Source organism: Zonotrichia albicollis, chromosome W, assembly GCF_047830755.1.
Source record: "Zonotrichia albicollis isolate bZonAlb1 chromosome W, bZonAlb1.hap1, whole genome shotgun sequence".
Lineage (NCBI taxonomy): Eukaryota > Metazoa > Chordata > Aves > Passeriformes > Passerellidae > Zonotrichia > Zonotrichia albicollis.
This window is the reverse complement of record NC_133859.1, coordinates 24,484,976-24,505,800: the sequence shown is the minus strand read 5'-3', so window position 1 is coordinate 24,505,800 and position 20,825 is coordinate 24,484,976. Positions and strand designations below refer to the sequence as shown.

General features: G+C 43.3%; 1 protein-coding gene across 10 annotated transcripts in view; it reads left to right on the top strand.

Annotated features, from left to right (window-relative positions):
* Nucleotides 1–20,825, top strand: part of LOC141726821 (transcription factor RFX3-like) — a 235,579-nt gene that overhangs the window by 73,582 nt on the left and 141,172 nt on the right. For 7 of the 10 annotated variants that reach the window (XM_074531891.1, XM_074531892.1, XM_074531893.1 and 4 more), the window contains exons 2-3: nt 5,062–5,186; nt 18,278–18,375. In XM_074531891.1, coding sequence (XP_074387992.1) covers nt 5,070–5,186; nt 18,278–18,375 — 215 coding nt within the window. In that variant the 5' untranslated portion in view covers nt 5,062–5,069. Of the gene's footprint in view, nt 1–5,055; nt 5,187–15,753; nt 15,880–18,277; nt 18,376–20,825 lie in introns of those variants that run through there. The other 3 variants (XM_074531894.1, XM_074531895.1, XM_074531896.1) reach the window with 3 other exon arrangements.

Sequence of the window (20,825 nt, the reverse complement as noted above, 5' to 3'; positions counted from 1 at the left end):
CGTCTAGAAATTTCAGCCCTCATTCTAGAGAAGCAGCAGGCTGTATAGAGGAAGGTTACCAGACTGAATACCAGGAAGATGGTTTCTTTAACATTGAGGGGAAACTGAACATCCTTCACTAGTGATGCAACTGATTCATAGGAGAAGGAGGAAAGCAGAGGCTGAAAAACCTCATTCCCTCCTGCTCCTCCTGCAACAAACTGGATGCATAACCATAGCCATGAACCATTCATACCTGGAGCAGACCCCAGCATGTTTATAAACTTCTTGCACATTATTGCCACCAAACCCAGCAGGATAGCTATTCTGGTCACAGCCCCTCTGATGTAAAAACTACGTATTAGGGGCAATACTAAAGCTATTTCTGGATACGAAAATAAGCCTAGGGACCAGAGAGGTATTAAAATCTCAAAAAACCCTAGGGACCAGAAATGCATGCAAACCTTCACCCCAACAGACATTATGAATCCAAAAAGCATGGCTATTAGCTGATTTAAACGAACACAGAGTAATAGCAGCCAAAATGCAGTCAAAACAGGGTTTTTCCACTCTCTCTCTTGAGCCTCACGTTTGGGCGCCAAAAAATTTGTTCTGGTTTAGGGCAAATTTGTTAAAGAATCTGCAAAGGAGGGCCCCTCCAGAAAGCGAAACCCACACGGCCCCTCCCCCCAACCGGTTCGGGAAAAAATTCCTCGGAGAGAGGTGGAAAGAACCTGTTTATTTGACTGGCCCCGCACCCCCCAGCACACAAAATGAACAATACCCGATGACACCGCTTTGAGAAAGATGGCAAAATCAGAAAGTCTCTTTCGGGGGGGGTGGTTGCTCTGTTCTCAGTCCCTCCGGCGCTGGGCCAGCCGCTGCAGCCGAACCTTCGGTGTTCCCGGGTCCCAGTCCGGAGCAGGTTCGAGATGGTCACAGGAACAGGAGAGGAGAAACAGTCCAGGAAGCAATGTGGACTGTTTAGCTAGAACTAGCTAATAAGCAGAGGCAGAAAGCAGAGCAGAAGCAAGAGCAGAAAAAGAAAGCAAGCAAAAGCAGCAAGCTGAAGCTGGAAGTGAAAAAACAGCCCTGTGTACCGCTTGTCTCTGTGTCCTGATAAGAGAAACCCAAACAAAACTTCCACTCTTCAGAGCCGGTCTTAAAGGCACAGAACAGATGAATGGGGATATACAAGCATCATAACGTCACCCCAGGACAGGGAGAAGAAAATGTGTCCTGATGGAGAAGAAGCTGAACATGAGCCGGCAATGCACCCTAATGACAAAAGAGGCCAAGAGTATCCCTGACTGCATTAGGAAGAGCATTGCTAGTATTTGAGGTAGATCCTTCCTCTCTACTCAGTCCTTGTGAGGCCACATGTTCAGTTCTGGGCTCCTCTGTACAAGAAAGGGCAATGGCAGGAAAGGACTACAATGATGATTAAGGTACTGGAGCATTACCCATATGAGGAGAGGCTGAGAGATCTGAGACTATTCAGCTTGGAAAGAGAAGGCTCAGGGAGGACCTTATCACTGTGCAGAAATATCTAATGGGTGGGAGCGAAGATGCGGGAGCAAGACTCTTCTCAGTGGTGCTCATTGGCAGGACAGGAGGCAATGGGCACAAATGGAAAAAACGTGGAAATTCCATCTGAACACTCAAATACACTTTTTTACTGTGAAGTTAGTCAAGAACTATAGTAGGTTTTACAAAGATGTTGTGAAGTGTCTGTCCTGGAAGGTATTAAGAACCCAACTGGACATGGCAACTTGTTCTAGGTGACTCTGTTTTCAGCAGGAGGGTTGGACTAGATGATCTCAAAAGGTTCCTTCCAACCTAAACAATTCTGTAATTCTGTGCAAAACTGAAGATTACTCTAATTCCTGTTATGTATAAGTGTGGTCATTTGACCCTGGCTGGATGCCAAGTACCCACCAAAGCTGCTCTATTGCTCCCTTCTTCAACTAGACAGGGGAGAGAAAATATAATGAAAGGCTCATGAGTTAAGGACCAGGAGAGATCACTTGTTGATTACTATCACAGGCAAAACAGACTTGACTTGGGAAAATTAATTGAATTTATTACCAATCGATATCAGAGCAGGTCAATGGGAAGCAAAACAAATCCTAAAACACCTCCTCCCCACCTCTCCCTCCTTCCTGGGCTCTACCTTCTCCCTCCCCAGCAGCTCAGGGAGACAGAGAATGGGGATTACAGTCAGTTCATCGCGCGTTGTTCCTGCTGCTGCTCAGGGAAAGGAGTCAGAGTCCTTCCCCTGCTCCAGCATGGGGTCCTTCCCATGGGAGACAGTCCTCCACAAACATCTCCAACATGAGTCCTTCTCACAGGTTACAGTCCTTCAGGTACTGCTCCAGTATGGATCCCTTTCCATGGGGTGCAGTTCTTCAGGCACAGCCTGCTCCACTGTGGGTCCCCCACAGGGTCACAAGTACTACAGGCAAACCCAGTCCAGTGTGGGCTCCTCTCCATGGGTCTGCAGGGTCCCTGCCAGGACCCTGCTCCAGCACGGGCCTCCCACAGGGTAACAGCCTCCTCTCAGGATTCCACCTGCTCCAATGTGGGGTTCTTTCATGGGTTGCAGGGGCACAGCCGTTTCACCATGGTCTTCACCACAGGCTGCAGAGGAATCTCAGCTCTGGCACCTGGAGCATCTCCCCCTCCTTCATCCCTGTCCTTTGTGCCTGCAGAGTTTCTTCTCTCACTTGTTCTCACTCCACTCTTTTCTGAACTGCAATTATTTTTATGCAATACCTTTTTTTTTCCCTTCTTAAACATATTATAACAAATGTGTTATTACCATCACTGATTGTCTCAGCCTTGGCCAGTGGTGGGTCCGTCTTGGAGCTGTCTGGCTTTGGCTCTATCAGACATGGAGGAAGCTTCTAGCAGCTTCCCTCAGAAGCTACCCCTGTAGCCCCCCCCCCCCCCCCCAACTCGCCAAACCTGGCCACACAAACCCAACAGAGTAAGTAATCTTCAGTCTTCTTTATGATAATCTGAATAGGTTTTCTTTGTAAGGTGAAATAAACACGGGCAGGAGGCTTTTCTCCTCTTTAATGCCTTTATTAAAAGTGATCATCTCTGGGGGGAAGAACCGATGAGTCTGTGCTCACGCCGCTGCTGCTCCCAGTAGTGACTCGGTGGAGGAGGAAGTGTGCAGCTTTGTTCGCTGGTCTGTGGGCAGAGCTGAGGATTCCGTCCTCACGAGAGCATCGGGAAAATCCCTTGCTCTTTCCCATCGACCTCCAGGGTCCTGGCTCTGGCCGAGGTCCTCCTTGGCTAGGGCGAGGGGCAAAAAAGGGTCTCAGCGTCTCTGCAGGCTCTGGACTTTGTTCCTCACATCTAGTCATCACTTTGATTCGTCAATTTTGTGTTGGCTCGTTGTTTTCGGGGTTTTTGGCTAGGTTTGGTGAGGGGTCTCTCCCGCTGCATGCTGGATCCGATGTCATTTGCATGTTGACTTGATGTCCCTTCCCCTCCACCATCTGGGTGTCATCTTCTAGGCAGCAGCAGGGTGTCACTCGACAAAAGGTGGAATTCTTAACCATGAAGGACAGGTAGTTAACGAAAACGACTGGTGATTAGAATACCAAACAGTTAGAACTCCACACTGGCAGCAATTGGTCCAACCTGTTCACTCTGCAACCTTTTAAAAAAAATTGGCAGCTTTTTCTACTTATAACATAAGGCATTTTCCTTAACTGTTGGAACATTTCTGTGCTGTATCCAAATTTTGAATAGTCCTCTTAAAAATGTCAGTGCCCCAACCTCATGTGGGGGTAAAATACCTGTTTATAATCCTAGTGATTACATTGACACTATCTGCTAAAAAAGCTTACTTGAGTCACTTTTTCACCTTTAAAATGCTTTCCAGGTTCTTTTCAGGTTGAAGCCCCTCATTCTATCACCTACCAGAGCTTTAACTCAGCATTAGAATATGAAAAATTTATAGTGCAACTCAGTAAACCAGAGGAAGGACAGCTTTGAAGAATGTGTAGTCATTTACAAGCTGATGGCAGGACTTTGACTTATTTCTGATTTTAATGAGTTGTTCCTGAAGTCACATAAATAAGTGAGAAAAGTTTCTATTGATTTGCATTATTAAATAAGATATTTTGAGGGCAAGCAAGGTAAGAGAAAACTTTTAATATTTTAGTACATAAGAATTTGAACTGTTTCAGGGAAGAAAATGAAAAGAGATTTTTTTTTTCTGGTGTTGCATATTTTACCCATTGTGTTCTTGCACTATACTTTATTCAGTGTATGTTCGTTCTTTCTGAAAGCTAATGATATTGAAGGTACTAAAATGTACTTGTACTGTGATTACTACATAAATTACTATTTTTGTTTTTTAGAATTGTGATGACTTAGTTTGATATATTTCCATAATTCATTTTTTTTGCATTGATGATTGCAAGTCTTTTTGTGAAGGCATGCTTAATTAAGAAGTAAACATTTATATGTGCAGCTTTTAGAATTAATTATTTTTGTACATATAGGTAGCTTAAAGCGTGTTGTCTTAATATGGTAAAAGGTTTTGAGTCTCCTCTCAAAATTTAATAATAGTTGCAGATTATGTATACAAGTGTAGTTAGAGAAGAATCAGGGCTGTGAACAGATGTTTTTCTAAAAGTTCTTTAAAGCAGTAAATAGGTTTGTGTGCACCTTGCTTCTGACTTGATAAATCTATTTGCTATTACAAAGCAGACTGTAAACTGTTAGAAAAAAATAATGAAGTCCAAAGCTTATTCTCTTCTTGATGTGCTGCAAGCTCTAAGCAGACCTTAGATTAGACAAAGTAATAATATAGCACATAGAATATAGAATATAGAATATAAAATATAGAATATGAATTTTCTAATATTTTAGGCCAAAGCAGCATTTTAAAAAATGAAAAATAAATATGTCTGTGTACTTCTGTAATAGTACGTGACACAATCTTTAGCTAATCCCCTGATTTGATTTTGAGTGAATATACTTCTTTTAAGATCTGAATAAATGACAAAAAGCAAAGAAGTTTGCGCTGAACTTTTAATTTTACATTTTAATTTTATTCAGAGACCACGATGCAGACATCAGAGTCTGGATCAGACACAGGTTCGACTGTGACTTTACAAGCATCTGTGGCTGGCCAGGCAGCAGTGCCCACACAGGTTGTACAGCAGGTACCGGTTCAGCAACAGGTAGGTGTCTGTTAATTCTGGGAAAACAAAAAAGCCTGGCAAGACAGAATGATGCATTTCAACACGTGTAGTAAATAACTGATTTTGTACAAGGCTGCAAAACCAATTCCTTTTCACTGTTTTATTCAATTTTATTTTGATGGAACTAAAATATCTACATAAGCAGACATGCAGTTTTCAGAGTTTATTTCTTGAACTAGAATATTTGTCAAACACCAGAAATATATATGCATGATTCTATAAGTAGATTACTATGAAATATGTGCAATATCTCATAAAAATTACATTCATTTGAGTTACTGAATATTCACATTTATTCCTTTGAAAGGAATATGGATTTTTAAAATAAATTCAATATAGATATAAAATTCAAAAGCAATGTAATTTTGTACTTCTAAGCTGATCTCCCTGCAGGTTCTTGAGCAAATGCAGAAAGACATGTGAAGTAAAACTGTAAGTGTTATAAATTATCAAATCGAGAGCCAAACTTATAAGAAAATTTAGCAAAGATTTATTAATTTGTCTGCAAGACCGAATTTCCGTCGTCAAAAACCACCACAGCCAAAGAGTCAGCGTCGAGCCCGGGATTGATGCTGGGTGAACCTGGATCTGACCTCCAAAATGTCAGTCTTCGCCTCAGTTCACGAATGCTGCTTTGTGCAGCGAGTTCTTATACAGTTTATTCTGCCCGAGGCAGAGATGACCGAATGTTCTTTGTGTCTCTTCACATTCAGAACCGAGGCTTTACATGCTGCAGAGTTGGACAAAGATCCAGTCCAGTTGTCTAGATGATGTCAGAGAACTTTGGGGAAGGTAGCATTCACATGTATCAGGGTGGCGCCATGGTAGATGTAATCTTCGAGGCGATAATCACTCTTGAGTGGTCCTGTCGACCCAGGGAAGCCGGTGATTATCACTCTGGAAGCTTCTATTCTTACGTTAAAGAACCCGATGTTATCTTAAGTAGTCCAGGAACTAGATGTATTATGAATAAGACACTACTCCTGACCAGGGTGGTCAAAAGACATAGTTTGGATCTTACAATATTTTATACATTAATAGCATGAATTATCTCTACCATATACTACAGTAAGTAATGCATAATTTGGATTTGTCAGGGAATTAAAGGGGCTTCTGAAGCAGCCAGCTCAGCACTCACTTCTGTCACATGATTAATTACCTATGCAGCCCCACCAACATTGGAGGGTGTGCTGCATGGGGAGATCGAGGAGGGAAACAGGAGTTGGAAAACAGGAACTGAATGTGAAAAGCCATGACTTTTGTTCAAGACTCCTTTAGTATGTGTAATTTAGCTTTTTCCTTTTTTAAAAAAAAATTCTTTGTTCCAGTTAGAAGGGATCTACAATGACTGTCTACTTCAACTACCTGACCACTTCAGGGCTGACCAAAAGCATAATATTAAGGGCATTGTCCAAATACCTCTCAAACACTGACAGGCTTGGGGCATCAACCACATTTCTAGGAAACCTGTTCCAGTGTTTGACCACCCGCTCAGTAAAGAAATGTTTTCTAATATCTAGTCTGAACCTTTTCTCATGCAGCTTTAAACTATTCCTACTCATCCTGTCACAGGATACCAAGGAGAAGAGATCATCATCTCCCTCTCCACTTTCCCTCCATTCAGCTGTCACTGTTGCAGGTTATTTGGGTGAAATCTGATGTTCTTTTTTCATATAACTTGGCTTTACAGTTTCAAAATCAACAATATTAAAACTGAGAATATCTTGTTAAATTATCTAAGTCTGTTTCTGTACTAGTGAATCACTGTTGTCGAAACTAAAATTTCTAGCATTGTGTTAGGTTTAGTCTTAAAATTTAAGGTGATTTTTGTTTTAAATTATCAAATCAGTAGCAAAAATTATGAAAAATTCAACAAATATTTATTAGATCAATAACAAAAATACAGATTTCAAAAAAAAAGAAAAACCACCACAACCAAGACAGCGTCAGACCCGGGTACAAACGCTGGGTGACCTAGGGTTCCGGCTGACAGAGAGACAGCGTTTCCCCTGAGGTACACCCTGAGTGCTTCCAGTGGCCAGCTTATATACAGTTTACTCTGCCTGGGGCAGGGATGACCACATATTTCTTTGTGTGTCTTCACATGTAGAGTTGAATCCATACAGGTGTAGGAACGGACAAAGACAAATCCGGAGATGCAGACGAATGTCTGAGTGTCCAGGCAGAAGCTGCATTCGCATGTAATGGAATGATACCAGTTCCTGAGTACCTCGATGAAATCATGCCCAGGTGCAGGTGCAGGTCATGTGAGCTCCTGGAGACATTCCATTCCAGGAAAGTCCAGATGCTATCTCCCAGGTGTAGGAGCCAGAGGAAATCCTCTTTAATAGCCCGGGGGGATCGTCCCATTCATATGGTAACAGACCTGATGTTATCTTAACGCTGTCCAGGAACTGGTTACAATAAGAATAGAACTCTGTTCCCAGCCGGAGTGGTCAGAAGCATAACTTTGGATCTTTACAATATTTTATACACATATATATCTACTTCTAGAGCATGAATTATCTCTACCATATACTACAATTTTTTTTCTGCATGTGTTGTGGGTTAATGCTGGCAGAATGCCAGGCACCCACAAAAGCCGCTCACTCACTCCTATCTGCAGCTGGACAGAGGAGATAAAATTTAGCAAAGGGTTCATGTGCTGAGATAAGGACTGGGAGAGATCACTCATCAAATACCATCATGGTCAAAACAGGCTCACCTTAGAGATACAAAGTGAATTTATTGCTAACAAAATCAGGGCGGGATAATGAGAAGTAAAATTAACCTTTAAAAACACATTCTCCCCATCCCTCTCGCCTTCCCAGCTCTACTGCCTACCCCAGCAGCATAAGGAGACAGGGAATGGTGGTTATGGTCAGTTCATCACCCGAGGCTTCTGCTGCTCAGGGAGAGGAGTCATTCCCCTGCTGCATTGTGGGGTCCCTCCCATGGGAGACAGTTCTCTGTGAACTTCTCTGACGTGAGTTCATCTCACAAGCAACAGCTCTCTGCGAACTGCTGCAGTGAGTCCAACCCACAGGCAACAGTACCCCTCAAACTGCTGCAGTGCGGGTCACTCTTCCATGGAGTGCAGTCCATCAAGGACAGACAGGTCCATCCTGGGAGCAGGGCTCCTCCCTCGACAGGTCTCCCATAGGATCACAGTTTCCTCCCAGGTGGCATGGGGCTCTTCTATGGGTTGCAGGTGGATCTTTGCCTCACCGTGGTGTTACAGGGCTTGCAAGGGTTTTTCAGGGTGAAGAGGAGACGAGAATCTTGACTCCATGTTCAGAAGGCTGGATTTATTATTTTACGATATATATTACATAAAGACTATACTAAAAGGAATAGAGAGAAAAGTCTCAGAAGCTGCTAAGCTAAGAATAGAAAAAGAATGAATAAACAAAGGAGCTCTCTCTGATTCTGTCCCCGAGAGAGCTCGGTCTTTGATTGGCCCTTAATTGTAAACATGCAACATGGGCCAATCACAGGTGCACCTGTTGCATTCCACAGCAGCAGATAACCATTGTTTACATTCTTTTTCTGGGGCCTCAGCTTCCCAGAAGGAAAAATCCTAAAGAAAGGATTTTTCACAAAAGATGTCTGTGACACCGTGGTCTTCCATGGGCTGCAGGGGGACAGCCTGCTTCACCATGCTCTTCACTATAGGGTGCAGAGGAATCTCGGCTCTGGTGCCTGGACCACCTCCTCCCCATCCTTCTTCACTGACCTTGGTGTCTGCATAATTGCTCTTCTCACATGTTGTCATTCCACTCTTCTCTGGATGAAAATTACAACTGCGCCACAAGCTTTGTTGCTTTCTTCTTAAATATGTTATCACAGAGGTGTTACTACGATTTCTAATTAGCCCAGCCTTGACCAGTGGCATGTCCATCTTTGGAGCCCCAAGGGATTGGCTCTGCCAGACATTGTGGAAGCTTCTGGCAGCTTCTCACAGAAACCACCTCTGTGCCCCCCCCAACCAAAAAACAGTCCATGCAAACCCAATACAGCATGTTCTTTGCAATACTGGTTAACTGTCTCATACATTTAACTAATAATATTTCCTGGTATACAGACTCAACTCATAATGCATAATAATTGCATTAATATCACTTCTACTTATAATGTACCTTGGAATACATTTGCTTTTTTTTCAGACATGCCGCCTTCCCCCAAACCCCCAAAATGCAGTGTTTCAACAAAACATTCAAATATTGGGCACTTAACATGAATTTTAAAGCTTATCTTTGTGTACTTTCTCCTCTTTTAGTTTAAAATTATTCCCTCTTGTCCTGTTACTATCTGCCTGTGGGAAAACTATAAGGTTTTTCTATTATTGTGCTAACTTTTTAAATTAAGCTACTATGGTGCTTTGGCTTAGTAAAGATTTCTATGAAGCTTACTGTGGGTTAACTCTTTAAGCTTTGCTTCAAACTTTTGAAAACTAGATATAGTTTATATCAGAATACATTTTCAATAAGGTATTACTTATGTTCTAGTGTTATTATTTCAAATATTTCTGTTTCACTATTTCAACTGTACTTAGGAGCATTTTCTGATTCTGGTGGACTGTATTTTTCAGTTAAGTCTTATTTTGAAAGTATAAGTTATGTAAGGTTTCAGAAAGGAATGTTGGGGGATCAGCCTAGCCAAGGAAGAGGAATTTGCTGCAATAATTTGTATAGACTGAAAAGGTGATGCATATGTAGTGAAAGCCAATCCAGATGATTCTGCAGTGATTAGGACGGAATATGATAGAGATACTAGTTTAGAGAGAAAAGGATAGATTATAGGTGTTGAGAAAAAGTCAGGAATTCTAAAGAAACTGAAGGTGTCAGGCAGCAACTAGCAGAACAAGACGACAGTCTTAAGCTGAACCAAGGGAAATTTAGGTTGGATGTTAGGGAAAAGTTTTTTACTGAAAGAGTGATAAAGTACTGTAATCATCTGCCCGGGGAGGTGGTGGAGTCACCATTCCTGGATGTGTTTAAAAAAAGATTGGATGTGGCACTCAGTGCCATGGTTTAGTTGAGGTGTTAGGGCATGGGTTGGTGACGAAAGTGAAGGGAGACGAGCACACATCCGATTGATGAGCATCGATCTCAGATTTATTGATCCAGCTTACACACTTTTATAGTAGTTTTAATTAAGCTCATACATATTGCAAAACCCGAGCTCATCATTGGTTACAGATTACATGCCAACCCCTCCTTTGTTGCTAATACCTGTGGTTTCTTGTTGAGGCTAATACTTGTTTTCCTCATCCTGCTATTGACTTGTTATTGAGCACTCTCAAGGACTCCATGTTTTCCACCATGTTTTTCTCATCACTTAGCCAAGGACACAGTGTTTATTGTTTTTAAGGAAAAAGCCTGAGAACTTGCTGCTTACAGCTGCCTTTTACTTCTTAACCAGCTGTATATGATCATGGCCTTTTTCTATAAGCCATGTCTGAACAAAACTCTCCAACAGGTTGGACTTGATGATCTTTAAGGTCTCTTCCAACCTAGTGGTTCTGTGATTCTGTAGGGTAAGGAAAAGGAAGAATCAGCAGTTCAGCCTGATCAGCATCCCAGAGCCATGTCAGAGCTTGGAAGCTCTTGTGAGCCAATCAGACAAGGAGTGGTTATAGCCAGGAGCACTGTGGGAGATTTAAACAACTCCAGAAAGCATGAGCAACCCAGAAAGTGTCGAACAGGGCGAGCAAACAGGATGTGGCGCGTCAGAAGGATGTGACACTGCAGTTCACGTGGGCAGGGCATATGGGGAGGGTGGTGCAATCTGAAAGTAGGTCCACAGCTCAGGCAAGTGCTAAGTGCTCTAGCTCCCAACCATAATGGTGGGCACTTGTCTCAGAGCCAAAAACAGTGTGTCTACTGAGATAGCCCCTAAGAAGTCTGATGCTTCCAACCCAGCTGGAACTGGTAAGGAAGATGTCAGTACAGGTGGTAGCTTGCAATGGATGCCCGGATGCTTCTCCTGGAGAAAAGGCTGATACCTGCACAAAGCATGCACAGGTTGATGACCTGTTGTGGTAGGTGGCTGAATTACATGACAGTTAATAGGCTGCACAGTATTAGAGGGGCTGAAATGGAGATAGATAATGTGGCTTTGGAACCATCCACCTACAATGGATACCACTGAGCATGAGGTACCTTGGAACCTGGTGACTCACAGAAGCAGGGTTCCAATTCAACCTCCACCCTCCAACGTCCAGACCAAAAACAGATTTGATGCTTTAAAGGCTTTAGATGTCCATGAGCAAGGCCAACAAGGAGAATCCACACCAGCAGCACACAGCAGTTACCATAAAAAGAAACTTTGAATGCTCATAGTGTGTGACTCTATTAAGGGGCACTGCCAGCCTGATAAACAGTCACGAGAGGTATGTGCCTACCAGGAGGTAGGATCCATGATGTTACTGAGAGGGTACCCCAACTTGTCAAGAGCGTGGACTAGTACCCACGACTACTTTTTCATGTGGGTACAAATGACGCCACAAGCCAAAAAATTGTAGGGATCAAGGAAGACTATAAAGCCCTGGCAAGGCAGGTGAAAAACATCAGTGCCTAAGTCATCTTCTCATCTATCCTACTGGTTAGAGAATTGGGGACAGCCAGAAGCAGACATGTAGTGCACATCAATGTCTGGCATTGTGGCTGGTGCCATCGAGAAGGTTTTGGTTTTTATGACAATGATTGTTGCCTGTTAGGGAGGGATGGGATCCACCTGTCTAAAATGGGCAAGAGAATTTTTGGCAGCAGTCTGGCCAGTTTGGTGAGATGGGCTTTAAACTGAAGGACTCAAGGAATGGGGTCCAAAGTGGCAATGCTCATGCCATTGCTTCCTCACAGGGAGTAGGCCATGCCAACCAGTTCAGCAACAGATGTTCCTGGGCTGCCTCTCAGGATGAAAATCACAGGGCTAACCACATTGAGGGTGTGTACGGCTGTGGTGAATCCTCTTAGACCTACTCTAGGTAACCTGCATGCTTGATTATCTCTCTGAAGTGCCTGTATGCAAACACACTCAGCATGGGGAATAAACAGGAAGAACTGGAAATCTCTGTGTGGTCCCAGGGCCATGATTTCATTGCAATTACTGAGACATGGTGAGATAGCTCACACGACTGCAATGTTGTTATGGATGCCTATGTACCGTTTAGAAAAGACAGGTCAGTGAGGCAAGGTGGTGGAGTTGCTCTTTATGTGAGACAGCAACTGAAATGTATTGATCCAGGGACAGATGTATCCAGTGGCAGATGAATCAGTTGAGAGCTTATGGGTGATAATTAAGGGACAGGCTGATAGGGGTGACACTTGTGGTTGTTTGCTACAGACCACCTGATCAGGAAGTTAACGAGGCTTTCTATGGACAGCTGGAAATAGCCTCATGGTCACAGGCTCCAGTTCTCCTGGGTGTCCTCAACCACCCTGATATTTGTTGGAGAGACAACACAGTTTGGCACACACAGTCCAGGAAGTTCCTGCAGATTATTGATGAAAACTTTTTAAGGCAAGTGGTGGAAGAGCCAATGAGGAGAGATGTATTGCTGGACCTTGTGCTATCAAACCAGGAGGGACTGTTTGAATACATGAAGGCTGGGGGCAGCCTTGGCTGTAGTGACCATGAGGGCAGAACTCAGGATCCTGCATGGAGGAAGCAAAGCAGTAAGCAGGACTAGAACTCTGAACTTCTGGAAAGCTAACTTTGACTTTTTCAAAGATCTACTTCAAAGGTCTCCCATGGGTTAGGGCCCTAGAAGAGAAGGGGGTCCAAGAGAGCTGGTCAGTATTCAAGCATCACTTTCATGTAGCTCAAGACCAGTGTATCCCCATGAGTAAGAAATCAAGCAAAGGGGGAAGGAGACCTGCATAGATGAGCAGGAAGCTTCTAGCAAATCTCAAATGGAAGAAAAAAGTTATGGGATGTGGAAAAAGGGACTAGCCACATGGGAAGACTATATGGATATCGTCAGAATATGCAGGGATGTGACGAGGAAGGCCAAGGCCCACTTGGTTCCACAAGAGCAAGTGTATGGTCCTGCACCTGGGGAGGAATAACCCCAAGTACCAGTACCAGTTGGGGGCAGACCTACTGGAGAGCAGCTCTGCAAAGAAGGACCTGGGAGTCTTGGTGGAAGACAAGTTGACTATGAGCTGTCTGTGCCCTTGTGGCTAGGGGGCCCAATGGATCTTGGGATGCATCAGGAAGAGTGTGGCCAGTAGGTCAAGGCAGGTGAAGGCAGGTGATCCTCCCCCTCTACTCGGCCCTAGTGAGGCCATATCTGGAGTATTGTGTTCAGTTCTGGGCTCCTCAGAACAAAAAAGACAAGGAACTACTGGAGACAGTCCAGTGGAGGCCACAAATATGATTAGGGGTCTGGAGCATCTCTCTTATGAGGAGAGGAGACTGTGGGAGCTGGGCTTGGTTAGTCTAGAGAAGACAGGGGATCTTATTAATGCATATAAATGTCTCAAAGGCAGGTGCCAAGAGGATGGTCCCAGACTCTTTTCATTGGTGCCCAGCAACAGAACAAGGAGCAATGGCCACAAACTGAGATACAAGAAGTTCCATCTCAGCATGAGGAAGAACTTCTTTCTATTGAGGGTGGCAGAGCACTGTAATAGCCGCCCAGGGAGGTGATGGAGTCTCCCTATCTGGAGACATTCAAAACCCACCTGGAGGTGTTTGTGTCACCTGCTCTAGGTGACCCTGCCTTGGCAGAGGGATTGGACTGGATAATCTCCAGAGATCTGTTCTAACCATAACTATTCTGTGATTCTGGGAAGAGGATGTGAATCTAGTATAATACTAGGAAATGTGATGAAGAATGTAGGTAAGATAGGTGCTCTTCCACTGTAGAAAAAGAAAAGGCTCTCAGACATTAAAACAAGGTCTTTGATGAAGAAGAGTGGCTTAGACCTGAAAAAAATTAATGCATATATTATATATTTGCTTAAATTTAAAATTTGAATTTATATACACATACTGTAGGAGTGGACTAGGTAAAAATTAAAAATTCAGAAGAAATAATTTATTTTTAAAAATTCTTTCTTTTAGCTATGAGGGGAATAATTTTTCAGCATCTCAATTATTTTCTGCTGAAATACATTTTTTATTTGCACACTGACAATATAACTATGGCTTTCATGAAAGCTTGATATGGTGCTTCAAATGAAGAAAAAAGATATGTCCTTAAGGAAAAACTAAGATTCCCTTCTGAGTGTAGTGGCAGTGGTTTCACAGATGTTTTCAAATGACACAGGAATTGTAATTTTTGGAACCTTGAATTGGTGAAGGGAGAAACCTATATATGTGCAAGTAAAACATAGCAGCAGATAATTATTGTTTACATTTTGTTCCTGAGGCCTCTCAGCTTCTCAGGAGAAAAAATCCTAAGGAAAGGATTTTTCATAAAATGCATCTGTGACAGATTTCCTTGGAGGAAAGTGGAAAAAACCTGTTTATTTAACAGGCAAAGTATTCACCAGCACAAAAAATGAACAATATTAAACAATAAAACCTCTTGCCAATCTGAAGAGATGACAAACTCAGAAAGTCCTTTTCGTGGATTGCAGCTCAGCTCACCCAGTCTGTTATCAGTCCCTCTGGCGCTGGAAATGCCATGGCCCAGGCCTGGCCCAGTGGGCCACAGGTGCGAGCTCCCGGTGCTCTTCTGGGTTTTCAGTCCAGAGCAGGTTTAAACAGTTCCAAGAAAAAGAAAAACCACAGTCCAGGGAACTTGTCTGCCTCAGCTAGCTAAAACCTAACTAAAAGCAAAGGAGAGCTCTTTCCTGCCATCTGTCCATGCTGCAGACAACACAGTCCAGGAGAAGGATGCGGGGGAGCAAGTGCAGTTTCTGATAACAAACTCCGTGCTTCTTCTCTCTCCCCCCTTGGCTCTCAGAACCAGTCGTAAAGGTGCAGAACTTATTATCCAGCATAAACAGAACAGATGATTGGGGATGCAAGCATCATAAAGTCACCCCAGGACATCTGACTAGAAAAGAATGGTGGAAACATCCTATTGTGACTGGCCCAGAGGCCCTGTGCATCCTTGGTTTAGATTACCGAAGGAGAGGGTATTTCAAAGACCCAAAAGGGCATTGTTGGGCTTTTGGGATAGCTGCTGTCGAGACAGAGGGAATTAGACAGCTGAGTACCTTGTCCAGTCTCTCAGAGGACCCTTCTACTATGGCACTCCTACGGGGCAAAGAACAATGAGTTCCAATTACTACCACTACAGTGCACTGTCAACAACACTGCACCAACTGGGACTCCGGGACTCCCATCCACAGATGATTTAAGAAGAGACATGGAGTGATCAGCAAGACTTACCCTTCAATATCCCCATATGGCCAGTGCCTAAGTCCAATGGAGAGTGGAGACTGATAGCGGACTATCATGACCTGAACAAAGTCACACCACCACTGAGTGCTGCCATGCTGGAGCTTCAGTATGAACTGGAGTCCAAGGCAGCAAAGTGGTGCCACCATCAATATTGCTAATGCATTTTTCTCCATTCCTTTATCAGCAGAGTGCAGGCCACAGTTTTCTTTCATCTGGAGGGGTGTCCAGTACACCTGGAGCCAACTGCCCTAGGGGTGGAAATATAGCCCCGCTATTTGCCATGGACTGATCCAGACTACACTGCAAAAGGGTGAGGCTCCAGAACACTTACAGTACATGAAATAAACAGGGCCAGGAGACTTCTTCTCCTTTTTAATGTCTTTATTAAAAGTGATCAGCTCAGGATTGGGCAGCTCGGCAAGGGCTGCAGTCCCCGTCGCGTCTCCCAGGGCGACTCAGAGGAGGAGGATATGCGCAGCTCCGTCCACTAGGGGCAGAGCCGGGGGATCCAGTCCGCGTGGGAGCCTCTAGGGCGTGATGTCCCCGTCAGGTGTTGTCCTCTCTGCCTCGGCGGCCGTCTGGTCCCGGCGTTGGGACGACTCTCTGCTCAGGGCAAGAGGGACTCCGCATCTCTGCAGGCTCAGCACTTGGCTCCTCATGTCCAGACATCACTTTAGTCTCTCAACTCTTATTTGGCTCGTTGTTTTTGGGGTTTTCTCGTTGCATTTCGAGTCGTGGTCCCACAAAGCATTCTGGACTTTGGACTCACTTTGCATAACCCCCCCCACCCTCTCAGGTGTCTTCCCTATGCTGTAAGAGAGCACAGCCTCAGGGAAGGGCCATCTACTCCACCCAGCCAGGCCTTTTACTAATACAAAAGGGGAGATAAGCCTCAACGACCCGGTATTACAATAACAAAGCACTAAGAACACTGGCAGAGACAGATCTGGCTCTTTCTCACAAAAAAAAATATTAACCGAATTTTTGTTCATAACAGTACATCGATGACATCATCCTATAGGGCAACACAGCAGAGGAGGTTTTTGAGAAAGGGGAGAAGATAATCCAAATCCTTCTGAAAGCTGGTTTTGCCATAAAACAATGGGAGCCCAAAATTGGGGAATACCATTCCTAAACCATGACAGTCACACCCTGTTTGCCTACCTTATTTGCCCCACTCCTGGCTGCTTCTTGGGTACGTCTTTTGTACCTATGGGGGTTGGTCACCTTCACTCCTGGCACTGCCCACACTGAGTTAGAGCTGCTGCTTATCTAGCTTTTCACACTTCATGCTCTGGCTGAGGCTGGTGTGCCCTCTGTCTCTCTGAGCTAGGTTCACAATTTTGCTGGTTTTTGGAAAGTTCTCAGCACGATCCTCCACTCCAGAGCATGTCTGCCAGAGCAGTTTACCTCGGAGACATATGATGATGCATCACATGCATGAGAGACAGGGCATGGAGGTCTTGGTCACTTCATCATTCGAGATCTTTTTCTGTTCACTCAGGGAGAGGAGCCTTTTCTCTGCTATCCTGTGGAGTCCCTCCTATGGGCAGTTTTTCCAAAACTGTTGTGGCATGGGTCACTTGTGCACAGGCTGCACTCTTCTAAGGCTAGGCTGCTCTATTTTGTGAGCAAGAGCCCTCTCTCTCTAATCAGGTCTCCCACTAGATTACATCTTTCTCTGGCATCCACCCACTCCAGCGTGACCACTTTTCTCACGGGCTACAAGTGAATGTGTGCATCCCCCATAGACTTCATGCATTACAGGGGGACAGTTTGTTTCACCATAGTCCTCACTACGACTTGCAGAGGAACCTCAGCTCCAACACTTGGAGTACCTCCTCCTACTCTTTCTTTTCCACTGACCTTGGTGCCATCCTGTTGTTTTCTCTAGCATGTCCTCACTTCCTCCTCTGACTAGAAGAAAAACTGCTGCTTGTAGGTACCATTGCAAACAAGTTCCACTAATTCAAAGATTCTTTCAGGATCCTGCAGTGCCAAGAAGCTGATTTTATCCAGGTTCTGCATCAGGGAGTTGCCTATCACATTTTCAGTTGGCCACGCAGCCCCACTGCCACCATGTGTGCAGTGGCAGCCGCCACGGCGCTTGCACTATTTAACGCCTCTCTTCATGCAGGGCGCTGGGAAGGAGAAGCCGTCACCATCGCCTCTGCCCTTCTACCTGCAGCGTGGTTGGCTAGGGGCAGCCAGGCAGGCAAAGATTGCCTCAGTCTGCACTGAGATGGCGGAAGCCGCAGCAGCGGCCACAGCACCTCCCCACCCCTGGGGAAAAAAACTACGTGCGCGCTGTTTTGATTTTCTTCTTAAATATGCCATCACAGAAGCGTTATCAACCTCTCTAATTGGGCAAGCAGTATGTCTGTCTTCAGAGTCATCAGAAATTGGTTCTGTTGGACATGGTGGGAGCTTCTAGCAGCTTCTCACAGAAGCTACTCCTGTGCCCCCTCTCCCCGGCTACAAAAAAAAAAAAAAATCAGGCTATGCCAAATCAACACAGCACTCCATTTAGTGTATTACAGACTTGCAGCACAGTATTGCATTCTGTGTCATTTAGTAATTGCGAGAACAGGGATGTCCCAAAATTAAGAGTATTGTTTAGAAACCATTAGATGATTAGATGCAATGAAGCACTAGTCATTCTTTTTATAAGATAAACTATCCTATATTTCTGGTGTTTTTGTTTGTAGGTACAGCAAGTACAGACTGTGCAACAGGTACAACATGTCTACCCAGCCCAGGTTCAGTATGTGGAGGGAAGTGACACAGTCTACAGAAATGGAACAATGTAAGTTGGCAATTCATCTAAATTAGAATGTTTACTAAAATAATGCACTTTTCATGACATCATATGGGCTGCTATGTATGAATTAGCAAAGAAAAATGTTTGAACAAAAACTTTATTTTTTGTTATATTAGATCATTATTTGAGTGAAAACAAGTAAGATTCATATCACTTGAATTAATCTAAAATGAATTTAGGTAATTGTTACAGTTGGACAGTGTGAAGCTGTATATGCAGCATTTTGTTGTTTGGGGAAAAACTTGAGTTTATGGACAAGTTATGTTGATAGGAAGTATGATCTAAATTTGTCATAATATGATCATCTGTGTAATAAAGTAGTCTCCATGTGGGCCTCTATTCTTCTAGTTGAAATTTTACTGGGAAGTTCCTAAATTGCTGAGGCAGCTGTAGTTATTACTTACAGAAAACAATTATATAATTTCTTTACTGTTTTAAGTGCAATGATATACATATTATTTTTTCCAAATGAAGGTAGAAGAAGGAGAATATGTCCTTTTGCTTCTCTCTCAGACTCTTCTATTTCCTGTGCTTTTCTTGCTTTGATGAACATGGTTTTCTACCATCAAATTCCTTTCTCCCATGTTCAAACTTAATAGAATAATTTAGGTCAAAAGAGACCTCTAGAGGTTATATGGTAAAACCCACACACACAGTCAGAGTAGAACTAACTTCAAAGTTGCTCAGGAAGAACCTTCCCTCCTTCTTTTTCCAGTTAAGTCTAAATATATCCCCTGAAACTTCTGATATAAGGTTATGGGAGAAGCAAAAGGCCTGTAGAAGGCTTTTTTGGTACCAGCAAATGTCCATTGATGATAATCTGGCATTGACACACAAAAGTCAACAACACTATTGGGTTCTGATACTGATGTTAACACTTGCAGCATCCTCTTCACAGACATATTTTGCCAAATTTATTCTTCAGATAAACTTTTTCAACACTCTCGTGTTCCCCTATTTTCTTTATTCTTATAATATCTAAGCAATCTTCTGTCATAAATGGGTCTGTTAAGACATACTTATTATTAAGAATTACCAATGTGCCCCTGTTTAAGATACTGTAAAAATGGAAAGTTACTCATCACATTGTTAAACTGTAATTGAAGACTGAAAATATCTCTGTAGAATGTCTGATCAGGCTAACTTCTATTTGAAAAATGTCAGCCAAAGACACTGAACTGTTGAGACAAAAGAAAACATATTTCTTCATCCACATTTGTTTTTCTTTTAAAAGCTCTAGTGCTTCTCCTCTTTAAATTATGGGCAGTGATATTGGGAATGTATAGTTTATTGCAGTTCATGGCATTTTACCTGACTTTATAGCTCAAATATATTAAGCAGAGGATTGTTTGTTTTATCCTGTTTATATGTTAATTGCTCCAAAGACCAATGGATGTCCTCCAGATGACCCTAAATGGGGTATTTCCTTGCACCTGCTGCTTTTGCTATTAATTATATGAACTCTGGTTTCTAGTACCTAATCTATTAACAGAGAGTCTATTCCATTCCATATACAGGGCCTAGGATATATGGTTGAAGGAAGTTTTCCTGTTAAAATAGAGAAAGGAGCAAGTACTAAACCCATGGTGAGAATGGAAAATGTTCTATGACAACATGGATATTCTTTCATTCTCTTTTTTTGGTCATGTGCTAGCTTGATTCTAATGCAACCCTTAAGACCTCCCAAGAGATCACTTGCTCATGAAAACAGCAACTAGGCCCAGTCGGTGAGGAAGAAAGGAAAACATGAGTTGTCTGATTCAGAATAGTGAAACTGTGATCGAGTGAGCAGGAAAGGGTTCTGGTCTTAGATAAAGAGCTGATGGAAGCCAAGAACCAGTGGGAAGAAAGAAGGAAGTCTGGTGGCAGACATAGAAATCTGACAAAATGTCAAAATGCATGGTTGTCTGGGAAAAAGAACTTTAAAAAGCAAAACAAAACAAAAATAAAAGTACTGACTGGATAAACAGCCCAGAAAAGTTGTCTCCATACAGGAGATGATGCCTATATGATTTCCCTGGTGTAACTCCTTACAATTTTATTTGTAGATAGCACCTTAAAAGGCTATGGAAGGAGGAGCTGGCTGATGTGACATAGCTTGTAGTCCTATTTCATCCACCAGTAAGTTGTATTTCAGTATGGCTGATAATTTACCATAGAAAAATTTATGCCATAAGGGACTTCCAGAGGTTATCTAGTCCAACCCTCTGCTCAAAGTAAGTCTAATTACATCAGGTCGCTCAGGGACCTGTCCCATAAAGTCATGTACAGCTCCAGGGATAGAAGTTGTGTACACCTCCAAGGATAGGGGAGGTTCCTGAGTGTAGCAGCCACAGGGCCTGCAAGGCCTCCCTGGCAGTCAGTTGCCTAAGATAAGAAATGCCTAGTTACAATGACTGGACCAAGAGACCCCTCTTCCGCCTCAGACCCTTGTT